The sequence below is a fragment of the Lemur catta genome, chromosome 5 (assembly GCF_020740605.2).
Source record: "Lemur catta isolate mLemCat1 chromosome 5, mLemCat1.pri, whole genome shotgun sequence".
NCBI classification, from domain to species: Eukaryota; Metazoa; Chordata; class Mammalia; order Primates; family Lemuridae; genus Lemur; species Lemur catta.
Window position 1 is genome coordinate 10,433,565 of NC_059132.1, and position 17,518 is coordinate 10,451,082.

Sequence of the window (17,518 nt, forward strand, 5' to 3'; positions counted from 1 at the left end):
TTTCCGGGTTCTATTCTGCATCCAAATCATGTCTCTTGTGGTCTCCAGATCCCACTGAGGAGACAAATGGAACATATGAATTATAGAAGCATAGATGTTTTGAGCTTCTGAATCTCAGAAAAGGAAAGCCTTTTAGGCACGCACAAGGAAGAAGAGCTTGGTGAAGACGTGACAGTGAGACCTACACACGCGCTTCATACCCCTACCTCCTTGCCCCTGCCCCTGTAGACACAGAAAACCATTATCGGTGATAAAAGCTGTCACCAACAATACAGCAGGTGAGAGCTGACATGGAACTTGGAATCATTGTCCCTTGAGAGAACAGTGGAGGACAGGATGGAATCAACGAGCCGAGCCTCCTCAGGTGCTTAACTTTTATGTGAGGGCTCTGCAGTTCAATAATTCATGCTCACGCAGCCGGCAGCAAGCAAATTGCATTCACACTCTATTCAGATTTTGATTACAAAACAGAGCCCCAAATGAGCTTTATGATGGAAAAACATACGAGGTGACTTCAGCTGAATGGCAGACAATGAGGGTGGTGGGAGCACCAGGGCTTTCAGGTCAAATGAGCCTCGGCCAATCCTGAGTCCACCATACGCTGGCTGTGTGACCTTGTCCGGTGACATCTATCATCTCAGAACTTCTGTTTCCTCCTCGATGAAATAGGGCACTACTACCTACTTCATAGGGTTCTGAGATCACATGAATGAGATAATGCATGGAAAGTGCAGTAGTGCAATAACATAAGAAAAATTTCTGTGGCCTGGCAGAACCCCAGTAAATGTTAATTTCCTCTTCGGAGTCATTCACTCTCAGGCACTCTCTCCCTTCTGGCCTCCCTCCACCCCTCTTTGCACCATGGAAACCAATGTCTTCTATAAGCATGAATGTAGAACTGAGAATACCAGGGAAGAGATTATCCACAACGAAAACAAACGTGAAGAGGGTCTTCATGTTAAAAATAATTATAATTCACGTCCACAATATTTAATTATGTTGAAGAGACATGAAGAAAAGATGAAAATAGTCAAGCAATTAGTACTATCTCAAGGTTTCAGAGTTTAGGCATCTTCAAAGAAACTTCAGCATTTTGTGCAATTGTAGTTTAATATGCTCTCTCGGTAATCATTAAAAATATGTAAGCCAGTTGTACTGGAAATATCTTCCAGGGGGAAAAAAAAAAAGAAGAAAGCAGGTTAGCAATTTACAAAGCCTACATCAAAACTCCATGCATCACCCCCATTTGAGTTATAATAAGTTATAGTTCCAACCAGTAGCATCAAACTTGGAGGGTGAGGGTGTTTGACAACAGTGCAGCTTCTTGACTCCCACCCCGAGAGATTCTGATCACATAGGACAGGGATGGGGGTCAGAGGCTGCATTTTTAGCATCTCCCAGGATTCTGATGCAGGCAAACCACAGACTTCGTTTTGAGAAACACAAGCTTACCAGTGCTTGGGCTTGAGGATAGACTTAAGTTGGAATCCTAAATCCACCACTTTCTTGCTTTGTGAACGTGGCAACTCCTAACTTCTCTGATTCTCAGTTTTCTAATCTGAAAATTGGAATTTGAACTAATACACACCTCAGAGGTTGTTGTGAGAATTAGATAAAATATACTGTGTGGTGCTTAGCACAGTAACTGGCATATGGGAAGAAACACTCCATAAATATTAGCTGCTGATAGTCTCATTATTATGCAAAACCAAAGAGGCTTGGATTCTTTTCTTTTCATTAATCTGAAAGGACAATGAATTAAGCAAGATGGAAGTTTATTTTGCTCTCAGACAAAAGTCTGGAAGTGACACGGTCCAGGATGGGTGTGGCGGCTCTGCGACCAGGCTCCTGCCCTCCCTGTTTAGGTGTGGCCCTCGTCCCCATTATTCAGGATGGCAGCCAGAGCTCCGGGACCAATATCCACATTCCATGTGGCAAAGATGGGGGAAAGAAAAGAAAATCAGTCTCTGTCATTACCTCACTGGCCAGAACTTAGTTGCCAGGGAGGCTGGAAAATGTGAGCAGTATTCCAGGTAGTCATATACCCAGAAAAACATGGTTTGTATCACAAAATGGACAAGTGGGGAGAAGGAATATGGAGGGACTATTGTTCCCTAATAAACCCTACCCTAGGAATCTAGCAGATTTGGGTCATTCCCCAGAAATCCTCTGCTCTTATCCTGCTTCTATCTGCTTATCCCTCAGGTAAGGAACATCTTCCCCCAAAACGGTAGCTGCCCGGTCTGTTTGTCACACTCAGCTTGGCTTATTTTCTTCCTAAATTCCTCCCATACCTTTCACTCCTCATTCCCCAGCTTCACTCACTTTCTCCTCCCTAAGTGATTTTAATAAGTGATACAATTATTTCATTGTAGAAAAGTTAGAAAACATAGCTAAGCACTTAGGGAAAAAAAATTTAATATTCAAAAATCTCACCTCTTAGAAATAAGCACTCCTGAAGTGTTGGTGTATAGTCATCAAGCCTTTTCCCCAAGTAAAAATATACATGTGAATTTGTAATGAAAATCTAGTCTACGTAACTGTTCTTAACTTCTTCTGTCACACTTAACAGTATACTATCAGTAATGCTCAGTGTTATTAATTATAGATCAACATCATCAATTTTAATGACTGGAGAGTTTTTCATTGCGTGGGTGTATCATAATTTATTCCACCACTGTGTTAACCCCCTAGTACACACGTCTTTGCTCACTTGTCCCCCAGTTTCTTGGGGATGAGCTGTGTTCCTACGGCTTTCTAATTCCTGGGCTCTCCTGACTGCATCCGGGAACCAGCAGAAAGGAACAACTCTACCATCCCATCAGCAAAGTGATGTCAGGTCTTGTCTCTAGCCCTAAGCTACCTGGAATTCTTTTTTCAAATGAACATGGCAGACTTGGGAGATTCTCGAAGACCTGAATTAAAGCCCCCCCTACACTCCATTATGAATAGCAAGACTGCCACAGTGTGAAGGACGACTGCACCCCACTGCTCAGAAAAGCACAAAATAAAATACAATTCCAGGTGACTAAATGGCCTTCTATTAAACCTCAGCTGTTAGAAGTTTCAGTTTACCAAGCTGACTTCAAGCAAAACCAGCGTGAAGCCATTTCTGTGTGGAGAACCCAGTTTCAATTAGAAAAAAAAAATGGATTTAACTGAAATAATTATTTAGACAGACAACTGATTTGACAAATGATGCCTGAGCTGTTTTTTTAACTGATGATTGATTTCTGATTAATTGTTTCTTTGTCTCAGTTGAGCTTCGTAATGACCCAAACAGTCATGAGGTTTACACTTTCTGCAGAAGGCTGAAGACAAATTATGTTGCATCACTCTTATGTAGCATTTTCTATTTTCAGATGGTTTTCACCTCAATTTCCTTCCCATCCACACTGAGGAGCAGGTAGATATCACCAGCCTTCCATTATAAATGATGACCATAAGGGATGCCCTTTATTGAGCACATACTATGTGCTAGGCAAGATGCTAAATGCATTATAAATATTATTTATTCCTCATGACAGCCCTAATGAGGTAGGCATTCTATTAATACCCCATTTTATAATGAATACAGTTTAACAAAGATTAAATAACTTGACCATGATCATACAAGTGGCAAGAGGTAGAGCCAGAATTCAAATCAGGAAGAGTCACTGACTCACTCAAGTTCACATAGTTGTGGAGTCAAGTTCAAAACCCTGTTCCTGGCATAGTGATTAAGAACAAGGACTGTACTAATTGACTGGCACACACGGGCACAAACAGATGTACAGGTCATTGGAAATCAAAAAGTTGGGAGGCAGATGGGTAAAAACTTACCTATTGGGTACAATGAACACTATTCGGGTGACAGGCACACCAAATGCCCCGACTTAACCTTTATAAAAGGTAACAAAACATTTTACCCCCTTAATATTTTAAAATAAAAAAAAAGAACAAGGCATCTAGAATAAGGCAGCCTGCATTCAGAGCTCATAACTGCCATTCCCCAGCTGTGTCACCTCATGCAAGTTACTACCACTCTGTGTCTCAGTCGCCCTATCTTATAAATGGGGGTAATGCGTGTCTATCTCAAAGAGATGATGCACACACACTTAGCACATAGGAAGTGCTCTGTAGTTATTAATATTATACCTTCTGCCCTTCCATCCTCTAAGCTAAGTACATATTTTATTTTCATGTGTCACCGCAGGTGCCTCGAGCCAAAGCCTTATGCAACTACAGAGGGCAGAATCCTGGTGACCTGAGGTTTAACAAGGGAGATGTGATCCTCCTCCGGAGACAGATTGATGAGAATTGGTACCAGGGGGAGATCAATGGCGTCAGTGGGATCTTCCCAGCCAGCTCAGTGGAAGTCATCAAGCAGCTGCCCCCGCCACCCCCACTCTGCAGGGCCCTCTACAACTTCGACCTACGAGACAAGGGCAAGAGTGAGAACCACGATTGCCTGACCTTCCTCAAGGTAAGAGTCTGGTCAGCCGCCAAGGTCTCCGGGGACGGCCTAGACACTATGGCAGAACCTGGAGACGTTTGCTTAATATTTGCTGATATTTTTAAAATTATATACATTTTATACATAAATGTATATGTGAATGTGTGCATACATTGTATTGTGTGTATACAATTCAAACTACATGGGAGTGAAATCTCTAGAGAAATCTAAGAACAGTTTGATAGAAGTCCTTAAGGCTTTTCCATTGCAATTACAAAAATACACATCCACACATTCATTGATTCATTCTAGAATCACTTTTGAGCACTGACTCTTTGCAGGTGCTGGGGACAGAGCATGAACAAGTCACAGTCCCTGCTGTCCTAGCACAGTAATGGGAGTAACAGACATGTGGGCAGAAAATCACAAACAGTTTGATAACATGCTATGCAAAACTGCAGCTGCCACCTCTTTGTCATGTATGTGTAAGGGTATTCTTGCTGACCAACTTATGGCCACCTAATTCTACTCCTTTACAGCATTCTATTTTGTTTTAAACATAGCATTCAAAACACTGCAAACATATACAATAATATAATCATACCTTTATACACAAATAACCTCTTACAAGGTATATTTTCCAAACACATCAATTGCCCTACGATATTTTCTGCCTCTCTTTTCCATCGGATGGTCTTCACCATTCATAAGTAATGACAATTCCCCTAAAGTCTAGGCTACTTTAACTCTCCGCATCCAGTATTTGTTATTCCTTAAACATTCAAATTCTGTCATAGAAACCAAATTTGGAGTTATTTTCATTCTTTGCCTTATATGTAGCTCTAAGTACAAAAAGTGGCACTGCTACAATAGGTCTTTGTTTTGTAAAATATTTTTATTCTACCACTACCAAAAATGACATTTATTTCAGATTCCCTCAACGTAGATAACCTCGCTGTCTGAGAGAACCTCCTAAGGAAGGTCATTCTATAGCCTGAACAGCAAAGTTTAAACTTAGACTGCAGTTAAAGGAAGGTCAGTTCAATTTCACAAACACTTATTAAGTATTTACTTTGTGCCAGGCCTTAGACACTGAGCTCTGGGGACACAGCTGGAGGAAGACATAAGCAAGCAGGAAGCATCATCTGCTTCTCCGACCCTCTCTGGGAATTTGCAAACTGGGACACTTACTCCCCATGGTCATTCGTCCCTTGTGCCCATCCCTGTGCCAAGCTGGCTACTGGGGATAAAGTGATGAGTCATTGTCCTTACCTTCACAGAGCTGGCAGTCTGTGAAGAAGAAACACCCTCATAAATGAGAAATTATGACAAAGAAACGAGAAGAGAGGATTTGATCCATTCTAGAAGGCTATAGAATGCTAAGACCTCACTAGGAAATCCCATGGTCTTCCTAAACTGAGCACATCCAAATTAAACTTAAGATCTTCCCTCCCGAAGCTGCCCTTTTCCTAGTGCTGTCTAGCTCAGTAAATTGTACAATTTATTCGAACATTCATGTGTTTGTTCATGCATGCATGCAATCAAGAAGTATTTATTGGATGACTACTGAAGGGGAACCACTGTGTTAGGTGCTCGGAACAACAGAGATAAACAAAACAGACACAGGCCCTGCACACGTGGAGCTTGTGGTCTGATAGGGTGGACAGTCATTAAAGAAATAACAACCTATAAACGCGTAATTGTGAATTTGTAGTAACCATAAATGTGTAAGTACAAACCTATAAATGTGTAATTGCAAATGTGTAAGAGGAAGCTAAGAAAAGATATGATGCATAATGAATTTAGACTTGGATTAATCCAAATTACTGAGGGACTTGGACTAGATCAGAGAGATCAGAAGGTCTTTTATTTTTTTTTTTGAGACAGGGTTTTTCTCTGTTGCCCAGTACAGAGGTGTCATCATAGCTCACAGCAACCTCAAACTCCTGGGCTCAAGCAATCCTCCTGCCTCAGCCTCCTGAGAAGCTGACACTACAGGTGCATTCCACCCAGCTAATTTTTCTATTTTTTTGTAGAGATGGGGTCTTGATTTTGCTCAAGCTAGTCTCCAACTCCTGGCCTCAAGCAATCTTCCTGCTTCGGCCTCCCAAAGTGCTAGGATTACAGGCATGAGCCACCTCGCCCCGCCCAATCAGAAGGTCTTTAGTGGATGAATATACAGGTTTGGATCAATGAACACGTATGGACATGGAAAGATGTTCCCGATATGGTATTAAGTAAAAAAAATCAGTGTGTTCTGTATGACTTCATATATATGAAGTACAAGAATAGGCAAAATGAATGTATAGTGCTAGAAGTCAGAATAGTGGTTACCTCTTGCTGGGTTGTGGCAAAGAGCACTTCTGGGTGCTGGGAATGTTCTATATCTTCATCTGGATAGGAGTTTTGTGGATATATTCAAATGTAAAACTTCCTTAAACTTTATATCTAAGATTTACGCACTTTATGCATGTGTGTATGTTGACAGGTTTATAAAAATCAATTTTTATACATATACACATATAAACATTTATATATATGTTTATGTGTATAAATGTTTTATCTTGATGGAAAAAATATGTTAAGCTGTTAATAGTGATTGTATCTATATTGTGATAGAATTTTTTCCTTGTTTTGCTTATCTGTGTTTTTAAACATTTCTACAAATTTACATATAATGTTTTATAATAAGAAAAAATTGAATAAAAAGCTGCTTTATGTCTGATACATTAAAAAATGAATAGGTTCTAAAAAGTCTCCAAAATGAGAATAAAATTCATTCTTTTTGGTAAGCCAAAGGTGTGTCCCCCTATGGCTTCCATCTTGATTTCTCCATCAGAGTAATTTAAATGAAAAGGTTGGACTCTGCCAGTGATTAAAAATTAGAAACGTTTCCAAGTTTTCCTATTGGAGTCCATTGATCCTCCAAATTATTTCTATTCCCCTTATGGTCTTGGTGACCTAAATACTACCCTTTATGGAGAAAGTTCATTTTAGCAGGGAGGTTTCCTAAATAAATCATGCATGAGCTACAGTCCTTGCCCCTCATACCATCTGGGACTCCAAACTGATCTCCGCTGAAAGCTTTTACCACCTGAAAACTGAGAGTAAATGCTGACCGTGAGCCTTTCTCTTTCAGGACGATATCATCACTGTGATCAGCCGAGTGGATGAGAACTGGGCAGAAGGCAAGTTAGGGGATAAAGTAGGCATCTTCCCTATCCTGTTTGTAGAGGTACGTGAGTATCAAGTATGCATCTCATTCACGCCCACTCAGCAATATGCACGTGCCACTGCGATGCCTGAGAGCAACTCCTATTTGATATGAGGATTATTTCAGGACTGACTAAAATCTCTAAAGAAAAAATGTCAGACGATAATACCCAATTCTGGCAAGAGTGTAGGGAAATGGGCCTTTTCCATTCTGCTGATGCGAGTGCAAACTGGCAAAATCTCTCATATCCAAATTGCAATAAACTCAGATCACAAATCCTAAAACTGTGCACCTCCTTTGAGTCAGCCATTCCACATCCGAGAGTTTATTGTAACGAAATATTTAAATAAGTAGGCAAAGATATGCGTACAAAATGTGCAAAAATGTTCACCATAGCATTAGTGTGGTGGTATATAATGATGAAAAATCAGAAATAATCTAAATATCCAACAATAAGGATTTAGTTTTTAAAAGTTGTAGCAATGGAAAAATATATACCTATTAACAATAATGTTGGAGAATAATATTTAATATGATGAAGTATTTGATATTAGGCAAAGATATATGATTTATTGTTAAGTAAATAAATAAGTTAATGAGTATACAGTTCCAGATTTGCAAGATAAAAAAGTTCTGGAGATCTGTTTCATGACAGCGTGAATATACTTAATCCTACTGAACTGTATATTTAAAAATGGTTAAGATGGGTCTGGGGGAAATTATATAACATAAAAATTGGTTAAGATGGTAATCTTTTTAATGTTCCAGTTTTATTGACATGTAATATTTTACGTATTTATGGGGCACAGATACTGTGTTACATGCATAGAATGTGTAATGATCAGGTCAGGGTATTTCTATCACCTTGAATATTTATCATTCCTATGTGTTGGAAACATTTCAAGTTCTCTCTTCCAGCCAATTTGAAATATACAGTACATTGTTACTAACCATAGTGATTCTACTCTTCTATCACATGGTAAATTTTATGCTATGTGTTTTTTACCACAATAAAAAAATAAGTTGAATCATATGAAGCCAACTTACTTATATTGTGTATATAAATGGATACAGGACTAGAAGGATATATACCAAAATGTTAACAGTAATGATCACTAGGTGGTGAGATTCCAGATGATTTTCATTTTCTTCTGCCAATTTGTATTTTCTAAATCTTCTGAAATGAGCATGTATTTGTTACTGCTGTTTTCTTTAAAGCTACTTACAAAAAAAAAAAAGAAAGAAAGAAAACGTGCTAACGTGCTAGGTTATCTATCTATTTCTTCAGTATAATAATGTAACCTGTAGTCCCTAACCTCACTAGCCATGAGCCTCACCCTAGCCTGGAGCAAGTCATTAAAAATTTAAAAGAGAGTTTTCCTTGTTCAACTGCATTTATTGGGTGCACGCATAAAGTGTACCCAATAAAAATGGGGAGCGGAGAGCTATGAAAGAAGTAAAAGGCACACTCTCTGCCCTCTAGGAAGGTGGGGTGAAAGCAGAACAGAGGCATAATTAAGGAAATATTAATATTTGATATTATGGAAAGGGACCATTTCATCCTATCACAAGAGCTAAAGCAGGTTCTGAAATGAATGATGTACTCAGAGCCTTGCACAGTTTTCAAGATTTCCTGGCTTCATATAGTGCAACTAATTGCTTTATTGTGACAAAAAAATACATAACATAAAATTTACCGTATGATAGCAGAGTAGGGTGGCTATAGTTATTAATAGCAAGCTTCTCTGTCCACCCTCTATTCAGTCAGTATTGAAGGAATGAATAGTTGATGGACGGGATGGAGGAAGGGTCCAGAAGGGCTGGCTGGTCATCTTACTATCTCTGGTTCCTAATGCTTTTTCTCTTGCTGGGACTCCTTCCAGATATATCCATCCAATTCTCTTTACGTGTCAAATTTCATTCATTTTACAAGGCTCAGATAGCAACCCACTTTACGTAAAATTTCAGCTACTGGTTGAAACCTTAGTGATCCCCTTCCTCTGTGAGCACCTGATGGGTGTGTTGATCGTACTTCACAGGCCAGCCTAACGCAGAACAGGTACTCTGTTAAAAAAAAAAATAGCTTAACAAGAGAATGAATGAAAAATGATTTGGAAGGTAGTCAGAGCTACTAGGAAAAAATTCGGAAAGCAAACCATTCAGTGTGACCCTATCCTAAATATAGATTTAATCATTCAACTATTAATAATTTTTCATTGAGTGCATGCTATGCCAGGTCCTGTGTTAAGTACTAAAGATACAAAATAGATACGGGTCCCTACTCTCAGAAACTGGAAAGTCAGGCAGTATTCCTGTAATCACAGGAGTGATGGATGATGCAAAGACTGAAGTAGACCCATCTGGGCGGATGGGTCGGCGGATGCCACTTATGCCAAGATCTGACAGATGATTAGAGTTAGGTAAGTAAGTATGCAAGGAAGAGCCTTTTAGGTAACGGAGTAGCATGTGCAAAAGTCCTGCAGGATGAGGAAGTGTGATGTATCAAAAGGACCAAAAGAATACCAGAGCTGGAGCTTAGAGAGTAACAAAAAATGAAGGCAGGGAAGTAAATGGGAGACAGATCACAGAGGGCTTTGTAAACCGTCCTGTGTCGTCAGAGTGGGCTAGGTTGTGTGCAGTAATAAACAGCACCAAAGTCTCAGGGACTCAACAAAGAAAACGTTATTTCTCACCCACATTGCATGATCAGCAGAGGACGATGAGAGGCTCTGCTCACACAGTCACTCAGGCACCCAGACTGACAAGGCTGGGCCATCTGGTGTCTGCACCACCTGGAACCTGTGGGCTTCCTAGTTTCCACAGTAGAAAAGTGAAGAAGAGTGAGTTGTGTGTCAGCAAATAAATGCCTCAGCTCGGAAGTGACAATTGTCACTCCCACTCACACCCCATTGGCCTGGACCAGTCACATAGCCCCTCCTGACTTCAGGTCAGCTGAGAAGTATAAGGGAACACATGAAATATCGGGTGAGTGTCATTGTCTGCCATATCACAAGGAGTTTAGATTAGATGCAAAGGCAGATAGAAGCCATGGAAACGTTTTAAGGGGTCAGATTTGGAATTCCTTTTAAAGGCTGCTCTGGCTGCAGTGGGAAGAATGATTTGAAGAGAAGGGAGAAGAAAACAGAAAGATTAGTTAGGAGGCTACTGCATTGCCCAGTTAGGAGACGACTGTGGCTTAGACCAGTAGATCGGAAACAAGTAGATTCAAAGACCTTTCAGGAGGTAGAATCCATAGTACTAGGAGGTTGACAGAAGTGGGGAGATTGGCAGGGCAGGGGAGAGGAAGTAGTCAAGGACAGCCCCACTTTCTGATTTGTGTACCCAGGTCAGTGGTGGAGCTCTTTGCTGGGTCAAGCAAGCTTCTCTGAGGAGGAACAGTTGTGATCATTGGCAGACAAGGGTTGACTCTCCAAGGGCAGAGATCAGCTGCAATTAGTACCTAAATGGACACGTAGGAGGTGCTTAAATTTTTGCAGAAATTTATGCATGGTCTCTTGAATTATTTTTTGAGATGCTTCTTTATACCTCTGAGGGCTGGGGGGAAGGCACCACTCATATTATTACCCATTTCTGAAACCCATCTTCCCAAAACTTCTACATTTAATGATTATTCATTTGGATACTCTCTCTACCACTTCACCTCTAAAATTAGTGATTATGAGAACCCTCAAGATGATGATTAAACTAGCCATTGCTTCATTTGTTCTCCTAATTGCTAGGAGGGGAAAAGGATAATCAAGTGGTTGCTCTGATCTGGGAAACTGGTTTTCAAAAATTACTTGAAACCCAAATTGAGCTTTTTAAAGCACTACTTAAATTTTGACTCCAGTCATTTCATTAAGACTAGCACTTGCTGAGAACTCTTTAAATAAGTTTTAATTACCAGTGCCATGCAAAGTAATTGGGAGGAAGGGAGGCCTTACGAGGGTGACGTGGGGTGTTTTTGGCATACACAGGATTTTTCTTGTTAATGCATCATTTGATTTATTGACTTGTAGCTGCATTCAAAGGTGGTAAAGCAAAGGCTGAATTTATGCCCATTCTTGTTAGGACTTCTCCAACGGGGCCTGCCTGGCTTATATGAACTTTGCTCAGCCCAGTGAACCTCAAAGATATTGTTTCAAGTGAGTGGGTGCAAATCTAAGAGACCTGCAGTTCTTCCCCAACAGAGCTATTAATCATGTTGGCAGAGGACAGGGAAGATGCAGAGTCTCACGGGGCTCTTTGTCAATGCTGATGTCGGAAAAGCTGACGGTGGGGCTTACCTGGGGACAGAACAATTAGGTCAAAGCAGAAAAAATTAATTTATTTCATTAAAGCCATGAATGGCTATATAAAGAATTTTACTCGTTTCATTCAAAGAGTGTACATTATCCTTTTATTGAGTGAATAATGGAGGAACAGGTGCCCTGGGACGTGTAAGGCGTTGTTCCTGGGCCAGGCTGCCACCAGAGTCTGCCTAAACAATTTCAGTCACGTCCTAATTGGTCTCCCTACTAAGTGCTATTCTGGCACTTCTGAGTAACAGCCAGAATGAGCTTTTCATTTGTTTATTTTTATTTACATGCAGTAAAATTTACTCTTTTTGGTGTTCAGCTCTATAAATTTTGATGAATACATATAATTGTATAACCACACCATGATCAAGATATGGAATAATTCCAACACTCTTCCCCCAAATCCCTCATGCTCCCTCTTTGTAGTCGGTCCCTTCCCTGACTCCCAACCCCGGGCAACCACCAATCTGTCTTCTGCTCCTATAGGTTTCTTTTTCCAGAATGTCATATAAACGGAATCACACAAAACGTAGCCTTTTGAGCCTGCCTTCTTTCATTTTGCATCATGTATTTGAGATTATCCATGTTGTTCTGCGTATCAGTGGTTCATCTCTTTTTATTGTTGAGTAGTATTTCATTGTACAGATATACCAGAGTTTGTTTATTCATTCACCAGTCGAAAGACTTTAGAGTTGTTTCCATTTGTTGACAACGATGCATGAAGCTGCTCTAAACATTTACATCCCAGTGTTTGAGGGAACCTAAGTTTTCATTCCTCTTGGGTAATTACCTAGGAGTGGGATTGCTGGGTCCGATGCTAAGCATGGCTTTGACTTTGTAAGAAATTGCCAAACTGTGGCAGGGACTTTTAAAAGCATAACTCAGATCATATCACTCCTCTACCTAAATCTTGGCAAAGGCTTCCTATGATATTTAGAATAAAATGGACACCCCACTCCTGGGGCCTTAGAGGTGTGGCCCTGCCTGTCTCTGTGACCTCCCCTTTGAACACCTGCTCCTCACCTGCTCTGTTCCACCCTTCTCGATTTGTTGATTCTGTCTTTTTCTCAAAAAAGATAAGTTCTTTCCCTCCTTAGAGCTTTCCCACTAGCCTGTAATCCCTCTCCCTGGCATGTTCTTGCCCCCATGTTCACGTGCCTAGCTCCTTCTTGTCATTTGTTGTCACACCATAAATGCTGCCTTCTCAGCGGGTCTTTCTTGCCGCCCCCATCTAAGGTAGCTACTCTCCGATCACTCTGTATCACAGCTCAGCACTTATGATACCTGATGTGTTCTTGTTTAAATGGCTCTGTCATTTATAAGTCACCCTGTCCGGGCTTCAATTGTCTCATCTTTAAAGTGGACAGAATAATGCCCACTCCCCTACTTGATGAGTTTTTCACAATATGACAAGCTTCTTGAGGCAAGAATTACATCTTTAAAATTTTCTATCTCAGTTATGTTCATCCTCTGCACACTGTCATTAAAAGTTCTCAAATGGGCAACTTCCCTTTTACCTCTAGACTGAGACGTGTGGTTTTAGAGAGCATCATGTGACAATGATGATAATGAAATTTAAGTAATCGTCCTGAAATGTAAGGGTTATTCACACAAATCCTTGTTTCATCAACATATTTCGATTTCTAAAGGAAATGAACCCACAGGGGCCCTCAGTGAGTAGGGCACTGGGAAGATATTTCTTGTGGGAATTTCGGTGGGGAAGGCAGACAGTAATACAGTGTTGCGCTTTAGCTGGCTGGAGCTACATGGCAAGAGCTAGTTGTTACATTTTTAGGAATTTTGCCAGCCAGTTGTTAAACCACTGGTAGATTGGTAAACTCTACAAATCAATGTCTTTCTTTCTTTCTCTCTGTCTCTCTTTCTTCTTTCTTTCTCTTTCTCCCTTCCTCCCTCCCTTCTTTCCTTCCTTCCTTTCTTTCTCTTTCCTAATTTACCGGCACATCACTGACTAAGAGGTCTAAAACAAGGAAGAATGGTGATGAGATGAAAGTATTTAAAGGAAGTAGTAAAGGACAGTTTTAGCATAAGGGATCCGGGTCCTGCATGCATTTACATTCTAGCTTGTCAAATATGTGTACTTAAGCAACTTCCTTCGCCCGTTACTCCACAAACTCTCACTGAGCACGCACTCTGGGGTACAGGAGAGAATACTGTGTAGAAGGTCCCTGCCCCCAGGTGGCTAGCAGACCAGCGGGGGGGGGGGGGGGGGGGAAGGCAGGTAAATGCTAATGGTGTGGAGTGGAAAATGCAACGACAGGGAAGCCCAGGCGCTGCTGGAGCCCAGCAGGGGACTCTGGAATGACTGACGGGAGAGGAGAGAGAGCCACCAGGTGAAAAGGGCTGGACATGGCTGGGAGAAATGGGTAAAGGAAGAATACTCCCAACCAGGAAAGAGTATCAGTGGCTTATTTTTATACTCTTTGTACCTCAGTAAAAAACTAATGTCTACTTGGCAGGAAAGTTTGAGAAATTTATCGATAGAACAAAGTAAGTGGGACATATTGATGAAAGATGGAAGCTGTTATGATGTTGACCAGGAAATGGTCACCTGAACCAATGACTGAGGAGGTGGCATCTGACCTGGCTTCAGACGAGGCTGGGTAGGACTTAGCTACTCACGTTAGATCAGGAAGACTAAGTTCGCTTCGGACCTTTTGTCTTTTCAGCCAAACCTCACCGCAAGACACCTCCTGGAGAAGAACAAAGGCCGTCAGTCATCCCGAGCAAAAAATCTGTCTCTGGTGCCCTCATCCTCCAGAGGTAACACGCCCACCCTCCGCAGGGGCCCAGGGTCCAGGAGGAAGGGGCCCGGGCAGTTCTCCATCACAACAGCCTTGAACACTCTCAACCGGATGGTCCACTCTCCCTCGGGGCGCCATATGGTAGAGATCAGCACCCCCGTGCTCATCAGCTCCAGCAACCCCTCTGTGATCAGCCACGCGGAGAAGGCAGACGTCCCTCCCAGCTCTTCAGGGCAGGTAGGGAAGACATCCCCGGGATAAGGGCACCTTGGAGTTGGGCAAGTGATCTGCACCATGTCACAAGCAATATTTGATATTCAGTACTTGCTAACCACACACAATGCACTAATAATAACTAACGTTGTATGTATTGCATATCAGAGCTCTATGTCCATGATTTCATTTCATCTTTGAACAGCCTGTGAGTTAGGTATTATGACTGTTATCCCCATTTTGCAATTGAGGAAACTGAGGCTTAGAAGGCTGAAACAACTTGCCCAAATTCTCACAGACACTTTTCCTTCCCTTGCTAAGTGCCATGTAATGGTTCCTGTCCCCTAGAGAACTTCCCTCCAAAGAGAGGGTGCCACCCATTTTCCAGAGAGGATTTCGGCATCACAATTTGGGATTCACTATCCCATTCTCTGACAACGTATTAGGCATCATGTGGAAAGAAAGCAAAAGAAACTGTGAGTCACTGAGTGTTCTCAATCACATACGTCATTTGTGGACCCCAGTGCAAAATGAAAATGCAAATCCCTTGTTTAAAATAATTAAGCATTTCAAGAAGGCAAGGACAAAGCATTAAACCAAGTGAAGGGGCCGATATGACTATACATGTCACAAACCCATGAAGCCAGCCCTGGGTGCTTTCACATAGAGCAGCTAATAACATGATGTATGTACAGTCTTAGCACCATGATGTCTGGTACCCACCAAGCACCAGGTAAGTATTAGCTCTTAATACCACTGTTATTAACCCTGGTCACTGAAGCTTGATAAGCCAAGGAGCAGTCATAGCCATCCAGAAACAGTATTTCTAACAGCATGTGGCTATTTAGGTTGAAGGGTGCTTTAAAAGATGAAGCAGTAGAGGGATGAGACAAAGTATCATAATTAAGAAGAACTGCTTATTGGGTATTCGGCTAAAAACACTCTTTGGAACCATGCAGGTGGCGACTTGAAAGGACAAACCTTAACTTGCACTGATGTGTTTTTTTCTTAAGAAGCCATAAATCTTGTTTTTAAACATGAATTTCCACCTTGGGATTAAATGGCTTAATTGGACTGTAATCCCTTTTTAACAAGACAAGGAGGAAGGAGAAAGTCAAGGGCTCCTCAAAGACCTGTGTGCTATTCTGAAAGGAAAACAATCACCTCCTGCAACATTTTATATCTCATACCACTGTCTGGATCTCTGACAAGTTGGCTGCTCGTGTATTAATAATTCTGTTCGGCACCCGCATCTCACACACACACACTTTCTCCTTCACATACTCTCTCCTTGAATTAAAAAAAAAAACCCATAAAACATCCCACATGCATTCCCAACACTTTTTTAAACATACATGCTTTGTACTCAAAGTTATCCCTCTGCCACAGACACACACACACACACACACACACACACACACACACACTCTCTCTCTCTCTCTCTCTCTCTCTCTCTCTAAAGTGGGAGCCTTATGACTCACCATTAAGCCAAAGAGTCACCAAATTTTTTGAAACCATTCTTTATATATAGACACAGATATAGAAAGTACAGCCCACACTCTGTAGAAATAAGCTAGCTTACTCAGCTGCAAGTTGGCTTCCCAAAAAATTTAGCCAAGAGTCCCTTTTCCACGTGCCTTTTTAACTCTTATTTCTAGTCATTTACCTCATCTACAGAGAGGCCAGACTGGAGTGGGAGAATCCTAGTAGGATTCAAAACAAGTATTATTCCCTCCTAGTTTTCACAAATAGTGAGAATTCCTAAGTGTGGCATTCACACATCCTATACCCAGAGAACCACCATACAGTACTGACAGCCCTTTCTCAATCCAGATGACTGTGGATAAGTATTTCTACATGTTTGTCTAGGTGTTGTCACAGCACACTCAATATGCCCCACATATGAGCTATACCTAAAGATGAGCAGAAAGTTGAACAAATGACAAGATCTGCTTCCTTTTTCTCCAACATCCTTGAGAACTATGATTGTGTCTAGCTTATCAAGGCACCACAGGGTGCCTAGACCATAGTAGGTCCTCAATAAATCAAGGAATTAAGACTTTTGACTTAAATATCTGGGTGGATGGTGGTGACATATACCTAAGGAAGACTAGAGGTGGTAGTTTCCCATAGAAAGATTACAGACCAGTGTAACTCTTCCAGCCAATAAATAGCTACTGAGTATTTACCAAGTGCTAATAACCATCATGAACACTGGCAATTCTACTACCAAAACAACAAGAACAGTAACATTAATCTCAAAGTTTACTGAAACTAATATGAGATGGATGGATGGAGGGAGGGAGGGATGGTTGGATGGCTAGACAGATAGCTAGACAGACAGCTAGACAGACAGACAGATAGGATATCTTCTGATAGCAAAGTCTTCTTTTGCTGCTAGTCCTTTATGTCCTGCCATCCATCGTAAAAATGTGGCAAGAGCCTTTGTAGGGGAGGTATTATCAACCTTTACAGCAAAGTAATTAAGCACCCCCACCCCCCGCCAAAAAAAAAAAAAATCATTTGGCCAAGTTCATGTAATTGGTAGAGAACCTGGATTGAATTTGGAATTGTCTAATTCTGGGGCATAAGTTCT

The 17,518-nt window shown here is 41.2% G+C and overlaps 1 protein-coding gene across 5 annotated transcripts in view; it reads left to right on the plus strand.

The window, feature by feature from the left end:
* The window catches only part of SH3RF2 (SH3 domain containing ring finger 2), a 114,798-nt gene that overhangs the window by 43,488 nt on the left and 53,792 nt on the right, over nt 1-17,518 (plus strand). For all 5 annotated transcript variants that reach the window (XM_045551117.1, XM_045551119.1, XM_045551116.1 and 2 more), the window contains 3 exons: nt 4,196-4,465; nt 7,575-7,670; nt 14,635-14,946. In XM_045551117.1, the coding sequence (XP_045407073.1) occupies nt 4,196-4,465; nt 7,575-7,670; nt 14,635-14,946 (678 nt within the window). The remainder of the gene's footprint in view (nt 1-4,195; nt 4,466-7,574; nt 7,671-14,634; nt 14,947-17,518) is intronic.